General features: G+C 40.7%; 1 protein-coding gene and 1 long non-coding RNA gene across 42 annotated transcripts in view; one reads left to right on the top strand and one right to left on the bottom strand.

The window, feature by feature from the left end:
* LOC116704888 (neurexin-1a) overlaps positions 1-24,586 on the bottom strand; it is a 261,617-nt gene that overhangs the window by 98,542 nt on the left and 138,489 nt on the right. For 2 of the 41 annotated variants that reach the window (XM_032540632.1, XM_032540633.1), the window contains exon 1: positions 15,630-16,662. The exons of 36 other annotated variants lie outside the window; for them this stretch is intronic. In XM_032540632.1, coding sequence (XP_032396523.1) covers positions 15,630-15,876 — 247 coding nt within the window. In that variant the 5' untranslated portion in view covers positions 15,877-16,662. Of the gene's footprint in view, positions 1-15,140; positions 15,240-15,629; positions 16,663-24,586 lie in introns of those variants that run through there. 3 more of the 41 variants (XM_032540634.1, XM_032540636.1, XM_032540638.1) reach the window with 2 other exon arrangements.
* The window catches only part of LOC116704907 (uncharacterized), a 26,640-nt gene continuing 4,239 nt past the window's right edge, over positions 2,186-24,586 (top strand). The window contains exons 1-3 of the long non-coding RNA XR_004335806.1: positions 2,186-2,196; positions 3,043-3,045; positions 17,415-17,423. This is a non-coding gene — a long non-coding RNA (uncharacterized LOC116704907). The remainder of the gene's footprint in view (positions 2,197-3,042; positions 3,046-17,414; positions 17,424-24,586) is intronic.

The following is a 24,586-nucleotide window of genomic DNA, read 5'->3' as shown; positions in this document are numbered from 1 at the left end:
TTTCTTGGCTTCTTTATGCACATTAATACAAATGTTTACCTGGGGTGCCCAAACTGTTGAGCCCCACTGTATATATTCAAAAAAATGGACATGATCAAGGTACAATGAGGGGAGTGCTTTGAGATGCACGACACAGAACACAAGAGCTATGAAACAGAATGCTATTAAGATGTTCTTGCCTTCACGTATCCCAAAATGCATTTGAATCTCCTAGATTTACATGCATTATTCAGATAGGTCACAGTGGGGAAACCAAGAGGCAGTGGGTTTTGAATAAGTATTGGTACAGTAGCTCTTTCTCAAGACTATTACGGATGATCAGACCTCCAGGATCAACTACTCAACCACAAGTCTCCCCTGTTAAAGGAACATTAATTAATCTGTCCTCATGTTGGACTACATTGAGAGCTTAGCTGATCTCTGCTGTGTCAGTTAACATCAAAGAAGATAAACATTGGCAGATCAAACACTCTGCTTTCATTAAAAATGTAGCACCATCCCAGGAGTTGTCCTGCATTTGGCCAAAGAGGTGTGTGGGATAGTAGACTGCAGGAAAGCAAGGATGGCCTTTTTGTTAGAAACCTCTTGGCACTGACTTCCCAAAGTCCATTCCTGCTGGAATGGAGACGAGGATAGGTGTGAGCAAAGGAAAGTGTACTGGCTCTGTGCCCTGTAGTGTAGCAGTTACACACAAAACAGGCTGTTGGAGTATACTGCTCAGCTAAGGTCAGGCCCACAGACCGTCTTTCCTGTGACCTCCAACACAGCCATCATAACAAGCCTCATATTACCACCTCTGCCGAGAAACTGGGGAGGAATCCAATCATAATTACATAGTTGTGATGGAAATATGAAAAGGAAAGATGACATTATGGATCTGCTTTCTGTCAACACCTACTGTAGCACTTGCATTTCTCTCTTTTTGCTGCCAAGGATTCCCGTAATTACTGCTGTGCAAAAATAGATTACCCAAGATGTGGCACTTGAAGAATAGCTTTTGGATTATTAATAGATTTTTTTTTTAACCTTTCCATGCATCCATTGGAATGGGGTATAAAAGTAACAGCCTCTAATACTTATTTCCAGGGTTACTTTTAACAAATACTTTCTTCCAGGTTTTAACTTTACTACAATATATCTTTACAATTGAAATTAGCTTAATGAGGACGACATCAGTAAGATCTCAGATGCACTTAAAGCTTTTTTGTGACTGGTTCAGAAATAAGTAGGAGATAATGTACATAAATTGCTACGCGTTCATCCCCAAACCATTTTAAAGGCCCGAGCTATATTAAGAATAACATAATTTGGGTTTATCTTTGGTCTGTACCCCCCCGGGAGGAGTGCAATTAAAATAAGCTTAATGATGTCTATTGGATTACAATTTCAGTTTCCAGAGAAATCATTACCATGATTTATGAGGACACTATTGTCAGTATCTTGTAAAGGAGCCATCTCCAATCAATGCTCCTGAATATTTAGTGCCATAAGGGAAGATTGTGAGTCAGCTTGATCAATTTCTTTATTACCCCCTGATCTACCTTCCCCACTATATTTTACTTTTTGAGACGATTAAATGGTCTAGTATCTGATCAGATGAGGTGGTTAATAGAATGTGAGGTCTTGGCAGCGATTGCAAAGCTGTGAATTACACAGTCGAATAGGGACACCATTCACACATTCTCAGTGTATAACTAACTGGTACATCAGATCCCATGATCCAAAATAATGATGCCAACAAGTGATATCTGTCTATCTATACATTGCAGGAATCTGCGTTTGATTCACAGTATTATTCCTCTGCAGGCTTCTTTGAAAGACACAATTTATCAAACACTATTCAAACATATTGTGACATGAGCCAGCATTAATGGAAGGAAAACAACATGATTTGATTCTTCAAATGTCAATAGATTATGTGTCTGAACTTCAATGTTTTCCTTTCTCTTAGCCAGTCTTTCAACAACCAAAAAAATAGCAGGACAAAGGAATCTTAGCTTTGATGTCAAGGATCCATCACATTTAGGTTTTAGCTGTGTCTGCATGTTTGTTAGTAACTGACTGTTGAGGTTTTAAACAAGAATATATGGCCGTGTTTACAGTTTCACTTCCAGCAACCAATTTTTTTAATCAAGTAATTAAATAATTACCTGACTCAGTTCTGTCAACATATTTATTATAGCTGTTAGTTATTGTGTATACGTGTTATTTTGTTTTAACTCTTTAAGGAAAAGGTTTTTTTTAAGAACCTCAAACCTTTCACAATGTTCACATTCGTGTTTGTATGATTTTAGAGACCTTGGATATACAGAGTTCTCGCGAGAGCACAACACAAATTTGCTCAGCGCGTTACTCTGGCATCGAGTAGTGCTGCTCAGTAGCCGAGTTCTGACATAGGCGGGCCAGGGGCAAGCTCAACAGATGATGGCAGTCTCATCTATCAGTGAGCTCCACTGGTAGCAAAGCATATGGGACGCTGGACATGTCACCCCTTGTGTTGTTGTGATTGGTTGTAGTGTTATCCAATTGCGTGCAGTGAGACTTTCAAATGCACGCTTGGTGCCGCCCCTTGAGATGGGCGACTTTCATTACTTGATGCCAGACCCTTAATCTTTCTGATTTTGGTTGGATTTTCAGGCTAAAGAGGTTTAGGTTTAGTCATTTAATCAAATTAGCACGCTACTGTTAAAGCTATTTTCTGTAACTTTCTGTTGGTTTGAAATTCATGTACGGATCTTTTCTTTGTCTGTTCAGCTACATTAGTGACTGTTTCTACTTTATTGTAACCAACTTTTTCACACAGTATATTTCTGATTTGTTCACTGTTGCTGATGCTGTACATGTAAAACATCACTTCTGTACACCTGAGAAGTTTCCTAGAAAAGATTATGAGGCCTGTTGGTGCACGGTGGGGTTTATCTGTCAGGGTTTTTTCTCGTCTTTGCCAGTTTGGTGTACTGGCGACATGATGTGATCCTAACTGTTCCAAACTAATGGCGTTTTCACACCGACAGCCTCAAGTTTGGTTAAATCTAACTTGAGTTTGTTTGCCCCACTGGTGCGGTTCGTTTGGGCAAATGAGAATGCCGCATTCACACTCGCGTGCACACCAAAAGCGGACAAAACAAGAGTATCGAGACCTGCTTGAAGAGGTGGTCTCGGTACGCTTTCAATCAAACTCTGGAGCGGTTTGTTTGTGGTGAAAACGTGATCCGTACTCGTACCGCACCAACTATACAAACACCGCCAGCCTGAGCTAATGTCTCCTGTAGTCAGGTGTGTTTAGCAATCTGCGATGCAGCAGAGCAGCAAACTCTAGCTGCTTGCAGTGTTTCTGTCACAGAAAGGGACTGCGGTCAAGCTCGCCGTCCGTCACCCGTATCTTTGTGCTCAAACCAGCTGCAGCTAAAGTTGGAGACGGATGCCGGCAGAGCAGAGCGACGGCTCGCTGACTAGAGCAGACGTAGAAACGTCTTAAACAATGTCTGATCATCTTAATCAAATCAGCTGGTTTGACCATGGAGATGCAAGACATATGCACTAGTAACCACAACCTTGTTTCTGTATTTGATTTCTTGCTCCCACCCCCAGAAACATCCGACCAATAAGAGGAGTGGATGTTCTTGCGTGATTTGTAATGGTGCATTTTAGAAAACACTTGGGTTTTTACGGGTGTAAAACCAAACCGACCAAGTGCAAATCGCTCCAAGTTTACAAACTCACCAACTGATTCGGACAAAAGCAAACAAACTACAGGTTGTGAAAACGCCCTAAGGGGAGAGGATCACCTGGGATTTGTTCTTGTTCCATTCACCTTTCAAGTCCAACTTCATTATATTCGTGCCTTAACCAAGACATGTGCTAAGCTTACAAAGTATTATTTTGGATATGTAGGCTAATTTGACTTTGATGCAATTCCCTCAAGCAGGAAACTAGAATTACCACTTTGCAGTTCAATGCTCCCACCAACCAGTCAAGTTGCAGTTTGTCCAAACTCATACATTATAAATTATATACATATGTACAGTATGTAGTGAAGACTTTGAAGAAAGTGTGTTTTGTCATACTTAGCATATTAATTCTCAAAGTGACCTTGACCTTTGACCAGCTAATTCTAATGAGGACATCTGTGCCGATTTTGAAGAGATTCCTTCAAGGCCTTTCTGAGATATTGTGCTCACAAGAATGGGACATACGGACATACAATCCTAAAAACCTAAAATCCTAAAAACTGTCTGGCCACAGCTGCCCCAGAAACCTAAAAATAGCTTGATTTCTTTTTCATTCCAGGTATAACAACTTGTAGCTGTCAAATGAATGAGGCTCAGGCTGGTGGATGCACCTCTCCTATAGCCAGATGACCCTGTAGTTGGCTGCTGGTTCAGATTGGCTCCTCACCTAATGTCATTGAACCGTTTCTTTCATTTGGCAACAAAGCTCTTAGCAGCAAAGCAGCACAGTAACCTAATATGTTATCCTCTCCCATGTTTATCAAATTAAAGAGCCATAAATTTGCTCCTGGTAATGCTGCACCTTTTGCACAAGGACACGTGTTTTCACTTGAGAGCTGTTTTTGTGGTAGATCCCTTCTGTAGTTCTCTCTACTGTACTACAGAGTTGTCAGAGCAAACTGCTTTGACTGGTGATGAAAATTACATCTACAAATTATGTATTCTACACAGTTGCCAACAACGCCACAGATGCACTGTGAACGTCTTGTCCTGGCAAAATTCATTTTTCCACACCCTGCGGCATGGGATTTGTGCCACCATTGACTTTCAAAAATAGAGCCCCCAGTGTTTAGAATAGCAAATATAAGACTTATCGGATAAGGAGGTCAAATCAAGATGTCACAAATTATTATTTCGAAATGACTTAAGCACAGTGTTTGCTCGAAGGAGGCGATGCTAGATGTAGTATAGCCTCAAACTTGTAAATTATGCTAATCTAACTCCCATTCCAGTGATGTAAGCATGCTATAGTTTTTTTTTTACATTTGTCTGCAACACTAAAATTCCCTTTTTTGTACTTGTTTTTATCCTGAATTGACTTCTGCAGGCATTTAAATGTTTTCATGGTGTGTTTAAGTTCCTATGAGAAAAGACTTTCACAGTGTGAAGGTGACTACTGCTGTGTATTGGATTGGGAGGCATCATAAACGGAGAATGCCATTTTAGTAATTCTCCAAAAATCAATTCACTCTTGTTGTTGTTGCATTTTCAGTGTATGGCTTTTGTATTTCTTTACTGACTTATTAATATAAATGCAAACAATTTTATTAGTCTTAAAAAGTCAATGTTTTTTATAACTATTATGTTTTGATAGTTTTCATAAAGAAAGAAAAAAAAGAAAAAGAAACAGTTGTTGGGAAAAGAGACACCAGTTTGGCGTCCATTCTCTAGCCATAACAACATGTATTGACATGTGAGGTAACTAATTGCCTGTCACCTTTGACTGGCAGCCTCTGTGTGTTAGAATATTAAAGTACAGTGAACAGCAGCAGCTCCTAAAATATTGAGTTAAGTGCAATTGTTCTTCTAGTTCTTTGGAGTTGGCAGCTAAAGCACAGCCTCTGGTTGTCTGTCCTGTGGGTACAAATGAAGAACATTCTGCAGGACAATGAAAACTGGAAAGTGAGATATAGCGGATAAAGCTAGATCACTGAGACCAACCCCAAACCCCCACCCAATCTCTATTTCTGGATCTGTTCATTGTTCCATTGCAGTATAGCGAGGTCCTTTCCGCAATTTAAACCTCATTCTCAAGCTTTGCTCCTGGAAAAAGCCATTCTATATCTTCAGTGGTGTGTGAGCAGCTCTTTGGGAGACTAAAAAGGATATGTATTGTTGACTTGTCTTAATCCTCTCTCAGCACAAACTGCAGCCCTTAAAAAGGGATAGGCAGTTAAGAGTACGAGCAGGCATGAGAAAAGGTTTCAATACAGGTTAAAGCTGAAACAATTCTGTACAACATACTACTGAAACGAAAACAAACGTTTAATATGCCCGCCTAAATTATAGAGTAGGCTACGTGAGGGGCCAGAATTTCCAGAACAAGATAAAAATACATGATTGCTGTGTTGTGTGAGCATCTCATCCATTTTACACATAATTCTAATCTTGCTATAGTAAACAGCCAAAACATTTATTGTGGCATGGAGTGGAAATTAAGCAATTTTGCCAGCTAGTCTACAACTGCTGCAGTTCTGTCAGGAAACTAACCCCTAACATGAAATACTGTACAATGCACACTCTGCTGCTTTGCCTCCTTGCACATTTCTCTTTTTTCTTCTTCTTTTTTAAGTGATAAATCCTCCCTTCAGTCTTTATCAGAAGGCTGGAGCTGAGCTATTCTCTTTGCAGTCAGCAGAAAGCAGAGTGGACAGAGGTGCTAAATCAACCAGGAGCGTAGACGACCTGCTTGCTTTGTGTTGGCTTAAGAAGTCTGGGGATATTGACACATATACAGCACAGTCGATATAAACTTTTACAGTTCATTGCCCAGAGACTTAATCTTCGCCACCAGCCGATAGTGTATTCACTTATATCTGCTGTTCGGGATTGAGATATTATCTACACCTATGCTGATACAGCATGTGTATTTCATTGTATTCCAATTATGGCAAATGTAATGAGTTATTGGTAGTACATATAAATGGTAAGTGGTACTAAGGCAAACAGAGTTTATCGAGATAATAGGAAAAATGTAAAGCTCTCAGGCAGTTACCCTGAGTCTTAACTAGGCAAATATTTTAATTAGTCCATTTACACAGTATTGTTTTAACAATATCCAGTGACCTATGAGACATAAGCTCCTTCTAATGAAGACAATCCCAAAGCCGCATTTCTGCATAGGACAGCTGACAGCGTCCAACCTGCGTTCATGAACTGCGAAGCATTAATCCCCCCTCTCCCTGCTTTGCTAATTTGATGTAATTAAATTAAGTGGAGACTAAAAGTGGGGCATTGCTGCTTGCCCCCCATGATTGGTCATCCTTATTAGAAGGTATTAGATGCCAGCTCCAAAATTATAGGAGCAACAAAACCTAATAAACATGGAAAGAGATAGAAAACAAAAGCACTCAAGTCAGACCTCAAGGCTGGTACAGTACAAAATGACCACATCAACAAGGAAGGGGGGGTAGGGATTGTACGATTGCTACATTTCCATTAGATAATGGTTCTGTGTTGCTAATAAAGTCTTGCTTCAGTAGCTCGAAACAGTTTGTTTTGACATAGTGTTCATTACAGCGGCTAATTATACACTTTACATTTAAACCTACAATAGTTCACTCAAGGATTCATGGCTCTCTCCTTTCAGCAACTTTCTCACTAATCCCACAGTTGTTTACACGCTATTAGCTATGTTAGATACTTTGGTTTAGTAGTTAACAGTTATCAATGGCTGTTCTCTCTCCCTCTTCTGCGTTCTGTTGATCTGCTTGTCAAATGTTTAGCTAGTCCTCTACCTCCTATAGTGATAATTGTACATGTAATAACGGTAGTTTATTTGCCGTGTTGGAGTCAAGGCGCCGTACCAAGGAAACTCGTTAACGTTAACTGTTCCTTAGCACCTAATGTCGCTCCTGTTAGCCAACCTCGGGCAGCAGACTAAAATCCAGGGAGGCTGGGTGATTGTCCTGAATAAGCATAATCATCCAGGTGTCAGATCCACCGAAAACTGGTTTGTAACAGGAAGCATCTCCTAACCAGTATCTCTTTTGGGTATTGTATTGAGACTTGGAAACAATCCTTTAAGGAAGCCCTAAACCGATCCAATCTGCAGTTCGACAGAGATGGGGAATGAAGAAATCTGCCTCTGCATTACACTGTTGCAGTACTTCGCCATATTTTATCCTCACACTGCTTTGAAGAGATAAGCCTTCACCTTATCATGAGGGGGCCCCCCGGGTAGCCATACCAAACACCCTTGCTCTTCATGGCAGTGGACCATCAATTCATGGTTGAGGTAAAGTTCGGCCCCCTGGGCTAGTAACATAATGCCATGAATGCTCAGTCGACCAGTGTCACTCACACCCTTCTGCCCCCTCCTCTACCATGCTCACTTCCCCTAAGCCCTAAGTGATACATGAACCCATGCCTTGTGGAGCAGAAAGGCCCATCCAGGCAGAGCTGACAAGACCCAGTGTCTTAATGGAGCAATACACCAAACGGGCCCTTTGTTACCCTGACCAGCTGCATATCTGCATCCACAGCCAACAGCCTTGGCTCTGATAGAGGTGTCCCACAGTATCGACAGCTTCAAATTTACTCTCTCATCATCACTTGCCTCATTTGCTCCTCAGACTCAATGCTCCCTTTCTCTCAATTCAGGTCAGCCATTTTGTTTGCCAACAATTTGTTGATGAGATTTTTCCAGCATCCAGTGTTTAATTTGCGTGCCAGCGAACACACATATCAAAGTCAGACTTAAATAAAATCAAGCATCAGTCGATTCTCTTCTTTTTCATTTGCGGTTAAAAGCCTCTTTGACTGATTGCGTACCATCAGACATTAGAGCATTATTTAGTTTCTTTCTGTGTGCTAGCATGTTTCAAACACCATAGCCTCCAAATGGTCTCTAGAAGCTTCTATCTTCTCTATTAGGGAGCCAACAGATGTGGTGTTTGACTGCAGTTCTAATTACTGAAAAAGTGTGGAGGATAATTACACAGTTGAAGTGAGGCAGAAAACAGAGTCCGGGGCCAGAGCTCTGATCTGAGACAACCGGACGCCCATCACTGTATGCAGCCCAACCTGTATCAGCACAAATACTGTTCTCACAAAGAAGCTGCTTTAGGATCAGACAGAGCTACTGTGCTTTACTGAGGATACTCCTATGTTAACACTATTCATAAAAGTAAATGATAAAACAGTCTAGAGCTGGGAGATATATATCAACATATTGATATCGAGATATGGGACCAGATATTGTCTTAGATTTTGTATTTCATAATATTGTAATATGACAAAAGTGTTTTTCCTGGTTTTAAAGACTGCATTACAGTAAATTGATGACACTTTCTGAACCACTTAGCCCACTTAGTCATTATAGCCACATTACTGTTGATTATTTATCAAAAATCTCATTGTGTAAATATTATGTGAAAGGACCAATAGTCAACACTACAATACCGTTGCGGTATTGATATACAGTAGGTATTTGATCTAAAATATTGTGATATTTGACTTTCTAAAAATTGCCCAGCCCTACAACAGTCTATACTAGGCCTGCACAATTACAAAATGCTTGTGGGGAAGAAGTTTTCTTTGAAATTATTTAATAAATCCACACCACTACCTCTACATTAAAAGGAAAATATGGTCCCTCTTCTTTAACAAATCACTTTTTAGGTCAAGGCAATGCATATGTACAGTAGGTAGCTCAAAAGCTGAGCATAAACAACACCTCAAACATGAACAGACAATGTTAAAAATGGTACACACACTGCACTGCGCAATATGTATGTCTTCATTTTAAATACATTAACAAATGCAAGTAGCAAGTAACATAAGATTACATATATTAGAACACCAATTTCAATGTTTATGTGGATAAAATGTTTTCTATACATTTTTTGTTATACAAGAAAACAATCCTATTTCCCTTGCTACAGTGCCATGTCATTGCTGCATGACATTACTTTGTTTTTAGTGTCTTTGTAAGCTGTACCCAGGAGACAGCAAGTGTGCCTTGGCCTTAACTGCAGGATTAAACATCTGCTTTGCCTATTGCCGAGTAGCCTCAATTTGTAAGTAAGCCCTTTCCGACTAGTGATATATTATTTCATTAGCTAGTATTAATCCTAGTATTTCATTTATTTTTATATTCTGTGCTGTGCGATTGATGTATGTTTGCTGCTGTAACACCATATTTTCCCATTTTTTGGGATCAATAAATATCTATCTATCTATTTAGCTGCCTCTCATAGAAATTATACAATTAACATTAATATGGAGGAAAATCGGCACAAAATTAACGCTGCATGCGCTGATGTACCGAGGTGTATGAGAGGGAGTTTTGTCGTGCAGCACAACTACTGCCTTTGCGATTTATATACAGCTCTGCCTCCCCCTTATCTTCAGGCAATGCTGGAGCACAATGAGAGAGCTGTGTTATCCTTTATCTCCCACCGATGCAATGTATCAACCAACAAATAAATATATAACAGAAAAAAGAGTGGGTATGCATTGTACTTTTACATTATGTTGCAAAATATATGCTAATATTAGCTTGCACTTAGGTGTTAGGCAGGCGTGTTTTTATCAGCCCATGCCAGCAGGCATGTGGCACTAAGAGATGGAAGGAGCAATGAGGAAGGTGAAATCCCACACAATCCTATTAGAGTGGATTAGGGTGCATCTTTCTTTCTGTTGCCACTCTGCTGCAGGTGAGCAATAGTAAATTGCAAAAAATGAATAGTTATGACATGGTTGGTTCTTACTGAGGCCTTCTATTGTAACAGGTCAGCCATCCATTTTTTAAATCTTTTATTTTCATCATTAATATAACAGGGTATTAAAATTGTTAGGTAATGATGTGTAAACTAAGAATAATTAGAACACTGTCAATCATACCACCCCTGCAGAAAAGCTAAAGGATGGAGGTTTTTTGTTTTCTCCCAAAACAGATCTGTAATATTTAAGTGGAAGCTTATTATTGATCTGATGATCAATGGCAATCTTACATTTTTGTCTTCTGCAAGCTAGCTGCCAAAGAAACCCATCCTCTCCGGCCTCCCCTGTGGTTAGGCTGTAAAGGCTGAAAAATTTCCCCCACCATCTTCTGTTTTTTTTCTCCTATGACTTTTCCCAGAACCAATTAGGCCAGCACTAAGGGAGTTATCACTGTAGTCTTGAAACTACTGTAGATCTGGACAATTATTATTAATTATAATTTTACACCATCCAGGTACATATTTTTCTTCATGACCCACTTTAAATTGAATCTAATCAATTATGTTACACTATATAAATGATACTTTTCAATGTGTACATTTGCATATCACTTTCACTACCCACATTCACACCTTGGTGACAATAATTCAAGATGATTTGGTAACATGTTTATTGTGTGTGCAGGATTGCTTGTGTGCATTTGTGAGTGAATGTGCACAAGTCTGTGTATATACAGGCTTGACTGGCAGAGAGATAGCTAGCTGCTCCCTCATTATGGCAACACAGAATGAGGCTTCTCCAGGGTGACTGAACTTAGTTCAGATTCGATTTTAAAAAAAGTGGCTTTTTGCATACTTGATCTCTACTTTATTTATAATTTATTCCCCCTTGCTTGTGCCATTCCCCATGGGAAATGATGAGGAATTTACAGTCAATCAGAATGAACTTTGGAGAACTATTTAACCTCTTTAATTAGCATCTTAAACAAGTTGACCTGCTCTACAGATGCATCCCTCCTTCATGCTCCCTGTCTTCTGTGCAGTTATTGTTAGCATGCAAAAATCCAGCTGCGGCACAAAAATTTAAATATTCAATGTGGAAACAATCCCATTTTAACAATTCTATTTTAAATGATTTCCTTAATGTATGATCTTTCTCTTATTCCTTTCGTTGCAACACTATTTAAGATGCCTTCCTAATCTCTGTACATTTTTATTTGATCTGCTAGCCAATTTGAATGTGATTGTCCTTTTGCTATTACAATATCTGTCACTCTCTTGTTTTGATGTATCCTGCTGTTAAAACAATTTCCCTTCATGAGAATCATTGTTTCATATAATCTAATGATTGCTATTCATCTGGTGTAGTCTGTAAGTGTGACCGTGGCATTACCCTATTACAAAATGCCATTGTATTTTGCAGGATTAACATCTGTGCGTGAAAACAACATTGTAAATTGGAAAATGGTGCAGTTTTCTGTATGATGACACAGAGGTAACATTAGTAACAAACATTCACCACACAACTTATAAATTGAGGTAATAAAAAAAAAAAAAAAAAAAAAGCCTTGAAAAAGAAAAGCCGGGAAGTGTAAACAGACAGACGGACGGGATGAACAAGAAAGAGGGAGATGGCAAACAAGACAACGTTGTTGATGGTGATTCACCGAGTCCCTTATGGTTAAAAAGCTCCCTGACTCAAACTCATCCCAGACCTACAGTATGTATGTTGAGTCAAAAGAGGGAGGAGGGGGGCTCTTTTCCTCTTTCTCTTTCTCCCTCTCTGTCTCCCAAGTCTCTAATCCAAAACCCAACACATTACTCAGCTGACCCCTCGCTGCCCACCGCACGCAAAGTCAGGTCTCATTTCCATTCATGCCAACCATAGCCTGGTCACCACCGAAACCACACAGACCACTGCAGGCACAAAAGGCTGCCCACTCTGTCTGCTTGGATGGACTCTGTAGACCAACCAGGGGGCTGGAGGCTTGGGGGGGGGGGCGGGTTAGGCAGAGTCGGGTAGAGATGAGTGCAAAGAGTAGGAAGGATGGAAAAGAAGAAGGGAGCAGGCAAGTGCTTATCATCAGATGCAAGTAGGTTAAAGACCCAAAGCACACACAAATAAAAAGAGGGTTTTTGTGTTCTCACACATCACAGAGGAAGGAGAATTAAAAGACTGCAGTCTTTACTCTCTCTCATACGTGGGTCAATAACTGCCTCTGCTCCCTCTAGAGCACAGAAACATGTACTCAGATCCTTATCAGGGCAGCTATCATCCTCACTGCCTCACAGAAGCAGAGATACTGTCATCCTCACACTATCGCAAAATGACATCAGCTCAGAGACATGGGAGTAATTATATTATACAAGCCCACAACACACACCGGCAGCAAGGCGACATCAGAGACCATCCACTTTCTCGCTCTTCTCCCGCACTGTTTTTTGGCTCTCTTCCTTTTCCTTCTTCACTTTCTCCATCTCCATTGTTCTCCATTCTCTATCTTCTTTCATTTCTTCCCTCTTTCCTCTTCCCCCAGTCACCTCTGCAGCGAGGCTAGCATAGACTAGCACTGTCTCTAATTCATGCAACCATTATCGCTGAAGGTGAGAGCTTTAAAAATTATTATAATCACTTAAATTGCTTTGCCGACTTTGATCAAACCTCAAATACAAAAGCCGGTAGTGCAGAAGTTAACAGTGCAGGTATTTGGGGGCGGGGGGTGAGATACGTGGAAAATACTATATATATGGCTCAGTCTGTAGGAACGGCAGATCACAATCCTCTACAAAAGTCTACTTTCCCATTAACCACTGGAGATTCAGTTAAATCCTAAAGTCTAAAACACATGTCCAATTGATTAGATTATTTCATATATCCATCTTAATGAATAAGAACAGTAAGTTAAGAAAATATGATAACCTAGTTATCCAGCATATTGAGTATCGTTCTATCTCTGGGAAAGAAGAATATCACCTCTGGGAGTTTGTTCATGATAAATGGTATGTCTGCTCTTCAGACTTGATCCTGTCTGAAGCTCATTACTGCTACCCCTAAACAAACAATGCATCACACTCCAACTCAATTTCATACATCCTGACCACGGTAAATTTCTACTTCTTTCCGCATAAATCATTGACAGACATACAAGTTCAATACAAAGGAAACAAAGCATGGTTCTTTTATCGTATGCTGATATATATAGAGAGGAATGTGTTTTCCTATGAAATCATTTACAGGAATTGTGTGCTTGTATCTTGGAGAATGTTTGGCAAAATGGATAGCCCACCATCAGGGAAGTCATTGTGACTAAGTTTAGCTACATACAATTTAAAGTGAAAAAAGTGCATTTTCATTAAATGGAGGAAATTTGCATTTAGAACTGTCAGCACTTCATTAGCTTTGTCTGGCCTAATCACTTGAGACAACGCTCAATGCAGTGTGACAATAATGGGGAAAGGCAGGTAGAGTTACATAAGTATTACAAATAGGATTAGATTTTAACACTGACACCAACAGCTAGCAGCGAGAGGGGTGGGGCCAGAGAGACGGTGAGAACAATTGAAGATAGCATAAAGGCTACTTTCTGTTTAATACACATACATTATAATTACAAAGCAAAAAAAGATACTCTTGAAAATATAGACTTGAACCTGAGGGGCCTTGGCATTCACAAATTAGACTGAAGAAATTGAGCTATGTAAGTTTAATTGCTGCAGTTAAGAGACGCCCCATGTAGTGAACAAGCCCCATGAAAATTAAACCAATTTCACTACAGCTAAGACAACTACAGCACTGGGACTTTTATAACAGCACGCTTTGTCCTGGAGCCAGGTACCATGTTGAACAGCATGTCTATCAATTTTGCATTCATGCACCCTCCCGGCACTGATCAACCAAACAGGTTACGTTACTGAGAAAGCGTTCCTTTGCCTCCTGCAAGTTCTGTCATAATAACAGCACAGTGGAGACGCAACGCTAACTATGATATTAAGTCGTGGAATGTGCCTGAAAGGAAAACATGCCCCCGGGGTCCTGAGGGAAAGCAGGAGGCGAGCTGAGCGTTGTCTGCTCCAGACAGGTCACGGCAGAGTGGCCTAATTGCCTCTCTTGTGGTCTCAGTATGCCAGCAAATCTCTCATCTCTCTCATCATCACTGAGGAGCACTGACTCCCTTGTTCATACAGGTCTAACTGTACCCAGTGAGCCGGGCTCCAATTTTGTTTATGAGCTGCTCCTGTGTCCAATAAAAATATCCTCAAAATGCCGGTGCTGCTCTGCAATGTTGTTATCCCTCACAACGTTATGCCTTTACTAGTAAACTTTATTATATGAGAATCCAGAACATCACAGTAAATATTTATAAATCAATATTAAGCAGTGTCTACTCAGTGGAAGCCAGGGGACCCTTAGCATTACGTCAGTGTTACACCAGTAGTGATTACGTCACTCAAAAATGCCTAGCCAGTATGATAAGTAAAGAAAGAGTATGTTGGTCTTCTACGTGTCACACTGCCTTAATTTTAAACATTAGCATTGCACACAACTGCAGGTAATATTCCCAAAGCAAATAATACAAGTACCGCCAAAGAAAAGAAAAAAAAAAAAAAACTGCAGTATTTCTAAAATCAGACCCACACATACTGTATTGAGAGGAGCATACTGAAGTCTACCCTGAACACTTGGGGGTGAGGTTATATTAGTTCTTATAGTTGAGATTCTTCCTATTTCCTTTTTCTTCCTCACCTAATGCCTGTGTCATGAACCTTCTTGCCACACTGTGTAAAAAGGCCTCATCCACACTCTGCGCTGGGCAGGGGCCAGGAGTGGCTCAACACCCCGCAGAGCTGGAGGCAACACATCTTTGTCTCTTCCAAACACCCAGGGGCAACATGGAGCGCCACAATGTTCTAATCCGGTCTAATCTGGACACAGTTGAGCATCTGGAGATAGGGATATGGCTAATCTCAGATATTGAGACAGAGGGCACTTTGTGGAGACGGAAAAAAGTGGATGGATCTAAGCTAGACTCGCCATGTGTCTTGGGAAGGGGAATCTTAAATAGAAATAAACAATATCAAGCAATGTTCAGGATTTGGCAGTAAGATATGCAAAAGATTGAATGACAATTGCAAAAAGTTAACAATGGTTAAATGTAAAAAAAAATTGAAATACTGCTCAAAGAAGTTACTGTATTCAGAAAATGTGCTGATGATTAGACAAGGAAATACTTACTGTGCCCTGCTCTTAGCGATGCAGGTGATCTGTGGATAGCAATAGGCACAAAATGGTGACGCTTGTTTCCGTGGGAGAGGTGAATGTGGTGGAGACTCTCCACAGCACCTGGTTCTGACCCTGCCACAAAGCCCAGGGCCAGGGCAGTGATCCACAAGGCCAGGTGGGTGAGCCAAGCTGAATTCCGGTTTAGGGGCTCTGTTACGGGGCTAGGGGGAGCAAACTGTGTCCTCCAGCCTCCAAACATCTTCCCTGAGTGGCCAGATGAGGCTTCAGATCAAGGTGGAACTTCAGTGAGCCTTACAGCCCCATTCTTCTCACCATGCCAAATCTCACTATGCCCAGAGACACTCACACAGATCCACAGAGAAAGAAGGGAAAAAAGCAAGAGGGACACCACACAAAATGTCGGTTGTGGGATAAAAAAAAGAAGCCTTTTGCTGTACCCACTGAGTTAGGAAATCCGAAGCAGCACCCAGGGAGGTAAAGAGGTATCATAAATCATCATACAGAAACAATCAAAAACATTCACCCAAGAAATTAGGGCAACCTCAAACAGCAATGGAGAAATCACAGCTTGCTCCAATTCCAGTTTCTCTTTTTCTCCTTCTGTTAAGCCCTCACAAATTGAAAATCTTCCCACCAAAAACTTAATATTCCAAAAAATGCATTTGCCAGGTAGAAAAAGAAAGAAAGCCAACTTCAGAAGAGACTGATAGCACTTGTTCAAAGTGATTTTTTTTCCCTCCTTTTCCTCCTCCAGTGGTCTCAAAGGATGTCCAGAGGAATGGGACCATAGTTAAATCCAAGTCTCATTTGCATGTGTCGAACAGCTGCAGGAGCGAGCGGGAGACGATGTGATTGCACCTGTAAGTTGCGCCAAGTAGCGCACCCGTTTCCCATCTAGAGATGTCTGCTCTCAATTCTACCAAGTGATAGCAACGACAGTACCTGAGAGAGCAGCCCTGGGCAGGAATACACACTCACACACAGGCAGCATCGGCAGCTCCGTTCCAGAAGATGTGCGCAAGAGGAAGAGGGGAGAGAGAAGGAGGAGAACGAGGAGGAGGACAGAGGGAGGGGGAGCCTCGACAGCCAGCCAGGAAGCAGGAGGGAGAGTGGCTATGCAAATGGGCAGCATTCACATAGCGAATCACTGGAGCCTGAGTGCATTACAGAGGAAGAGCCTGTTTAGGCAGAATAGCAGGAACTGAAGCTATGTCCCCAGCCCAGATTCCTTTCACAACCTCCCCCGACTCTCCCTGTTCAGTCTTTTTCTATCCACTCTCCTTTGTGGATACTCCTGAGCAGATAAAAGACGAAAGCAAACGTGAATGCAGGACAGACTGAATTAATTTCTGTTTGGTCTTTTATCCCCCCCCCCCCCCCCCCCCCCCCCCCCCCCCATCTCTTCAGATTCCTCTTCTTCTTCCACAGCCAGTTTCTCTTTTCCTTTGGCTACCTTTTCTCAACCTTTCTGTGAATTTGGGGAAGTTGTATGATAATAGTGTTGCAGATATAAAAAATGTAAGCCAAGCAGTCCAACCCAATCCTTGCCTCTCCATCGCCCAGGAAACCTGTTTTCTATAGGTTCTTAACTGGACTCTGCAGTCTGTCGCAAGCAAGATTTTGGAAGAGTGATGATGCTGCAGCAGCTCACATAGTCAACTCTCTCCCTCTCACACACAAACATATGAACACACACACACACACACACACACACACACACACATACATATATGCACTCACACACAAACAAAGCAAGCACACTGCCAGAGCTGGCAGTTGACCACTGTCCACAGAGAGGGTGCTGAATCTGGGCAAGTCTGTCTTCCCTGCTAATAAAAGACCTTTTCTCACAAGAGACGGAATGCTGATCGCAGACTTAGTGTGCAGCGTGGGTTACGGGCATGTCGAAAACATGTGGACATAAAAGCCCTGCTGATAAACACAATCTGGTTCAGCTGGGGAGTGTGCTCAGTGTTCAGAGTTCAGGACTGGAGAGCACAAGGCTCAGCTGCAGTGTGCCTGCTTCTGTTTGCACACTGGCCATTCAACATCCTCCCCTTAGAAATGCAGTGTTCTAAGCTGGAGGGAAAAAAACTGTAAGCACTGCTGAGCTGATCTTCACAGTTTACAGGGAATCCACAAGCAAATATGCCCAAATAAAGCCAACTTAGCAAGCATGATACAGAGGATAATGTGTCCTTTCCCATTTTCTTTTTCACTTGACTGTTCACATGAAGTCAATGAAAGATGCCTTCAGGAAAGGAAGAACCAATTAAATTAACATTAATGATGAACATTTCACTTGATCCATTTACTGAGTAGAAATACATTAGAATTAAGGACTCAACGTTTAGCATTGATGCTGTAATCTGAATATGGGGAAAAAAACACTGTATTGTTATAAAATGAACATAACCGGTGAGATGAATATAATCTGCCATCTGGCTCGAGGACAGATGAGGATACCTCTTATTTCGCTCTGTTGTATCGAGTATTGTGTTTCTTAATAGTAGCAAAAAGCGATTAAAGTACAAAACAGATGCTGCACGCATTAGGCAACTATGCGGTTCTTACCTTGTAAAATCTCAATAACTTGGTGCAGCCACCTGGTGCTAAAAAGTCAGCAGCATGGAACCACTGCTCTGTTCTCATTTGCAATGGTGAACAGGAATGTGTTTACACTTTTATAATTATCAGCAGTCTAATCTGCATAATTACACCTAATAAGGCAATCTATCAGGGCTGCTTGCCAAGGCCAACAACCTGACTTACTATGTCCTCAACAGCAAACTTTACAGAACAACTAAATGACATCTTGAATTGCAACGCTTAATATTCAGGTTAATATACAAGTGTAATGTGTGCACCGATTTTTTTTATCATTTGCACTGGGCATTTTGTGGAAATGCCGTGTTGCAGCAACTACAGTTAATGTCATCAGCAGTGAGGTGATACCTTTATCAGGTTTATCATTAGTTACTTGTTCATTTGTGCCCTCAAGTGGTGGAACTGTAAAGTGCACATAAAACTGTAGTTTAACCCAGAGACAGCAGCGTGTTTGAAATGTTAAGTTTAACAAAGGCATTCAATAAGATTACGTAATATAACTATTGCTAAGAGCCATACAGTTGAATCAGATTAATCTAGACATTAAAAAATTAAAAGACAATCATGTGATCTGATACATCGTTCTGATTTTGATCAATTCCTATGACATATCACCTCTTCTAGAATCGCACTAAGCCTTCAGTAGCTTGCCCTTTGCACCAATCATTGTCCAAAATAAATTGCTGAAGTATGAGAAGCAAGGTAAACAGAGGCCATGTATACAGCTTTAGGGAAAACATTCACAACCAAATGTCTTTGCCAGCACAAAAGCAAACACCTGGGACCACAAACCTAAACCAATTTCAGCACAGTTAGAGATCTAATCTGCTTTAACCAGATGATTGTAGAGAGTTGGCCACAAAATGAGAAAATCCTCTTCCACAAGTAAACTTTCACCATTATACCGTTTTTTTGATTCCCCATTGTGTTCTGACTCGTGTTCCAGTTAGTGAGATTTCTTCTTGACAGAAAGCAAAAAAACAGTTCTTCTTTGTTTCCATTTAAGACCCAAAGGATTGTACAAGTCTCTGATGCATCTGATGCTTTGAGCACGTTTCCCCTTTTTGATCTACATTTCTCTGTTTTCTTTGAAGGTAAAAACCACCAAGTAAAGCCAATGAGAGTTATCTAAAAAGGGAGAAAAAAAAAGAAGTGACAAATCGGTTGGAAAGTGTGGCTGACTTCCCCCCAAACTGAGTCGGAGTTGCAGAAATTGGTCTTGGGTGTAATAGTTCCTTGGAGAGCAAAAGAGAATAAAAAGACATGAGTAGTCTATGTTAGTCACTTAAAGACTGCAACCACAGTGCTCTGTGCTGATGAGATGATTTTTAGAGGACTGGAGGAATAGTGGAAAGAGAGCAGCAGATGGGAGGTCTAAGAGTGCCTGACCAGACTGGAGCATGGCCTTTAAATCCGTTAAAGGGCCATCAGGCGACACTTCATCACACATGGAGAGCCCCTTTAGAGAGGGACGGCCACTTAGAAAGCAATATTTCTCCTACTAAAGACCCACTACGATGTTTACTGTAACAATTACAAGCACATGCATCTGACTTGCTATTTTAACCTCTTAAGAAACGCTTGAAAATCCATGCTTTTCTAGTCTAAACGTCAATCCCAAATTAAAAGTGTTACAGCTCCCATATACTCAGGCTCTATGGTGTGTGCCTGATATCATTGGAAATGTAATTGTCAGGGTGATTCTGGGAGTTACTGACACAGAGTTAAATAGGCTAGAATAGAGGTTTCTTATTTCTGTCCAAGTTATGAATCTGTAAAATTATTTTAATACACTGCTGCAAACACTTCTGGTGAGATACATGCAACACAATAGCCACATGTCTCAGCTTACTACAGAAAAAAGACTCAAAAATGGATTTTATATGATTTTTTTTTCTACAGATCTGTCTGCATTTTTCTTATTTCCATTTCAAAAGAGTAAAGAAAAAAAGCCCAAAAAGTGCTAAATACAACACTTCTCAAATACACAAACACACCCACATCAATCACACACATACTTGAAATATCTATATACGTAAATATATAGAAATTAGTCATTATTAAGTGTTCATAATGTGAAATGGATTAAAAGAGGCCCCGGTTTTGCTTTGACACAGCTAGAGCCATCACAGGGTCAAAATTTCATCGTAGAGTCTGGTGTCTACTAAAAAGGTAGGAGGGTCTCGTAACATCTAGTTTTAGTTTTATGTTTCGTTTTCCCCAGGGCTCTCGTGAACTGACTGGCTCATATGAGGTTTTATTGGAATCCGTAGACCTCAGAGAATACAGTGATCAAGCCTCGGAGGAGAAGGGAGACACAATTCGAACTCCGGAAATGAAAAACAGTTTAGCTTTTTTTCCCTTGAAATTCGGTCAGAAACTTCAAGGTTGTGAGGCGAACAGCTCATTTTGGATAAAATGGCTTGGATATTCTATTTCTTTGGATTTTTGGCAAGGTATGAAAGTACTAGCTGCACAGTATATTTCTGTATTTCTTTATTTTCTTTAACTTTATAACAGTTGTATAACTGCCATAAATCATCTTATGCTTTGAGTGAGCTTCATTGAATTATGAGGCTGAGTTTTCAATTGTGCCGTATGAGCGTATATTTTGAAAATGTAATTTAAAGTTATAAAAACGTTTGAGTGGAGGTAAAAGCAACGTCCCAGCAACGGAAGTGTGCCGTCCACAGTACAGTGCACATTTAAGTAACAGAATCAGTGAACTGCTGAAAGGTCCAGGATTACAGCGCTTTACTAATCAGGTGCAGTTTAGTGTATAAGATGCAACTGTTGGCTCAGAGTAGATCAAGCATGCAGGCCAAGCCATGCATGAAGCGGGTATACCTGTTGTGTGCTGAGGTGACACATCTGCGTCAGCTACAGCAACATATGTGTCCTTGTGTCCTTATATCTCTGAGGTATATTGTACACCGGCAAGGAGAACATACTGTAGGGAGTGTGGTGTAATAAAAGATAGAAATAGACCTGATCACCTGATCTTCGTGAAGTGTTTATCGCGTCAAAAGCAAGAGAAGTGCAAAAGTTGTTAGATTTGTGTAAAGCAGCAGTGAAGTAGAAGAGCAACAGACTGCACTTGGTCACAATTCAAATGTCTATTTTGATGCACACAAGAGAGTCAATGACACAAGTAGCTGTTACAGCTACATTACATCCCTCATCCTTTTGTCAAAGAGACGTAGGTATTAAACACTAATGCTGCCTGTTAATTGCTGACATACAATGTTAAACCTGAGCTCTTTATACAACAGAGAATTCTGAGAATATCACACGCGTCATTACTCCTCTAAACATAATTCACAATTGCTATGGAAGAAGACAGAGGAACTGATGCTAATGTGTGCAAGTGCACGTAAATAGAAACACAGTGCCATCTTAGTCATCCCAAGATATGACACAATAAGAACAGACAGATACAGGGAGTCAACGCTCAATGCAAATAAGCTGTACAGTTATTCAACACAGAGGGAGGCCAGAGTGTCAATCCCGATTGAGGACGTTACATTAGGGTTCCTGGCCATCAGATTAGGCTGCTGTATCAGTAAATGTGGTAAGGTAAACTCCAAAAGGTAAAAAAAAGGAATTGGCCACAGACTTCACCAAAGGGAATTACCCACAGTTCAAAGTGTTGTAACGAAGACCACAGGGAAATCCGGAAATTACGAAAGTAAACAACACGAACGACCACGACCATGGAACAGACCTGTTGTCCAGCTCGTAAAACAAGAGTTTGAAAAAAATGTGGAATCAGGCAGCCGTCTCCTGTGCCTCGGCCGTGTGGAAAGCAACAAACTTAAAATGAAAATTCCCAAACCGGCAAGTGTCAGCAACATCTTTGTTATTAAACGTCGCCAAGATAACGTGATCTTGTGAAGTGCTGTCCAAATCCCATTTATACCTATCTGAGCCCATGTGGCCTCACACACTCACTCACTTAGCACCTGAGATCAATCAAATCTATGAGTCTTTAGTCCTCAGGGCTCACTTTGGGATTGGGCCATTGACTTGTTTCCAAATCATCTGCACTTCAGCATCTCTTACTGGCTGTCGTGCTACCCAGCACTGTAGCTTATGGTTGAAATTATCACCATAGCCATGACTACCCTCATCCTTAAGTGATTAGCTCTTCTTATGAACATCTGTCTCTTATGCATGTGCTGCTGTCACACAGTCCGTGAGTGTTATATTAAAGAAATAGAGCATACAAGCATGTACCTCAGGCTAAGAGAAATTAGCTACATGCAGCAGCCCTTATGCACCGCATAAAGATGTTTGTTACACACACACACACACTGTTTATTATGCAAGCTGTTTAGACTCCATAAATAACACTACTGAAGCTGATAAAACAGCCCACTAATAGGAAATAATGTACAGTTAGTAAAATCAAATCCACAAATGGCACTGCATGGTGGTGCAATGGAATGACTTAATTTTCACAAAAAAACAAAAACTCCACATCAATACTCATTCATCCTTTAATCCTCAATCCTTTTCTCAAATGACATTGAACATTATAATTTATTAAATGGAGCGTCTAAATTAAGTTTAAAAAAACTAATTTAAAAACACTTTTGATACTGTTAATGCTGAAAGTTATTTGCTTTAAGTATTTACATGCTGCAGCATTTCTATTTGGGCATTTTGGTTTTAGGGAGTGGCACTCTCTTTGTGTTGTAAAAAAAAGTATTAATTAAAAATGTAGCTGTAAAAAATTCAACATAATGCAGAATTTGCTCTGCACAACACTGTCATAAAAGTACAGTGACATGGTTATAGTCAAAAACGATACCTTCTCTCTCTCTTCTCTTGTTTAGCTTTCACAGCATTATTTCCACTACCAAGTCTGGAATAGGCCCAAACTACGTATATGGAAATAAACATTCAATGCACATTGAGCTGTATGTCTGCTGGCAAAGGATGCTTTGGAATCTAGCTAATGTGAGGAACAGTGTTTTTTCTCCTTATGCATAAACGATGCCACAATAGTGTTCATTTCCATAAATCCATTTAAATACACATTAGGATCAAGCGCAGAGGAAATAACATTCAGAAATCCTTGTACCTAACTGCAAATAAAGATTTTGTGTGCGTGTACGCGTGCCTGCGTGCGTGCGTGCGTGCGTACCTACATGTGTGTCAGTAAGTGTGTGTGACGATGATGTGTCTGCAAATGCATAAACCAAATCCTAACTGTCAGTGAGAGAGAGATAGGGGTCACAGGTTGGCAGCTTTCCGAGACTCCCTCTCTATCTCCTCTAACAGTTCCCAAGATGCAGTGGGCCACCGGGACACTGTGTCCGTCAGTCTGTCTTTCCTGAAATCCGTCTAAAGTAGATCAGTTCCCTTCTCAGAGCGCTTCTTCCTGAACAGGTCAAGGACGGAATGAGTCTCCCTTCAGGAGTCTGTTTCAGGAAGGAGGTTTAACTCTGAGTCGAACCCTGATTTCTGAGTGGATTTACCCTGAGATGGGAAACGCTGAGTTTTCGGTTCCAGAACAGCTGACATGAGTTGGTTCAATCAACTTGGACTAGGGTGACTCAGAGTTAAGCACGTGCACCGCCACAATAAAAAGGCATCATGAATGGAGCCATGATCCTACGATTTACCATGGTAACAACCAAAAGTCTACACCTATCATTTCATTTACGTCCCATCCTGCGGGCAAAACAATTATACTATAACTAAGCCCATTCGGAGGTTGCAGCACAATCATTAACACAATTGTGATTTACAATCACGTGTTTCTTTTTAATGTCTCTTACTGGTTTGGGTCCAGGGAACACTACAAAAACTTTTAAAAACAGAGCGAGTCACACTCTTCGGCGCTTTGCTACAGTGGCTTTACTAATATACTCCGCGTCAACGATGTTGTAAAGAAAACAGCCGTTTGCACAAAAAAAAATTATTCGACACAAAGAATGTGCTGGGATGTAGGAGCATGTCCACGATGGGTGATGTTAGTGATATGAGGACGGATAAGGTTATGTAGGCTTCATAACTGATGGACTGGGAAGAAAAAGCAATACTGCTCAAATAGGTAGTTATCTAGAAGTGAAAATACATCTATAGTGGGTGTCTATAATGGGTTCTCAACATCATCTCCTGATGTAATTTTAACACCCTGCAAAGTACTACAGCTTCTTCATCAATGGGATTGTCAACAAAAGGAAATGCCATGTTAGAGAATAAAACTTTTTATAGTCTGCCTTACACAGTTAATAAACCAACACTGTTTTTTATTCATGCAGATGCGCTACAATGTGCCTGATACAGACAGAATGAATCAGGAAATGAAAGAGCGCTGTGTCAGAGGGAGG

The sequence above is a fragment of the Etheostoma spectabile genome, chromosome 17 (assembly GCF_008692095.1).
Source record: "Etheostoma spectabile isolate EspeVRDwgs_2016 chromosome 17, UIUC_Espe_1.0, whole genome shotgun sequence".
NCBI lineage: Eukaryota > Metazoa > Chordata > Actinopteri > Perciformes > Percidae > Etheostoma > Etheostoma spectabile.
This window is presented reverse-complemented; position numbering and strand designations above follow the sequence as displayed.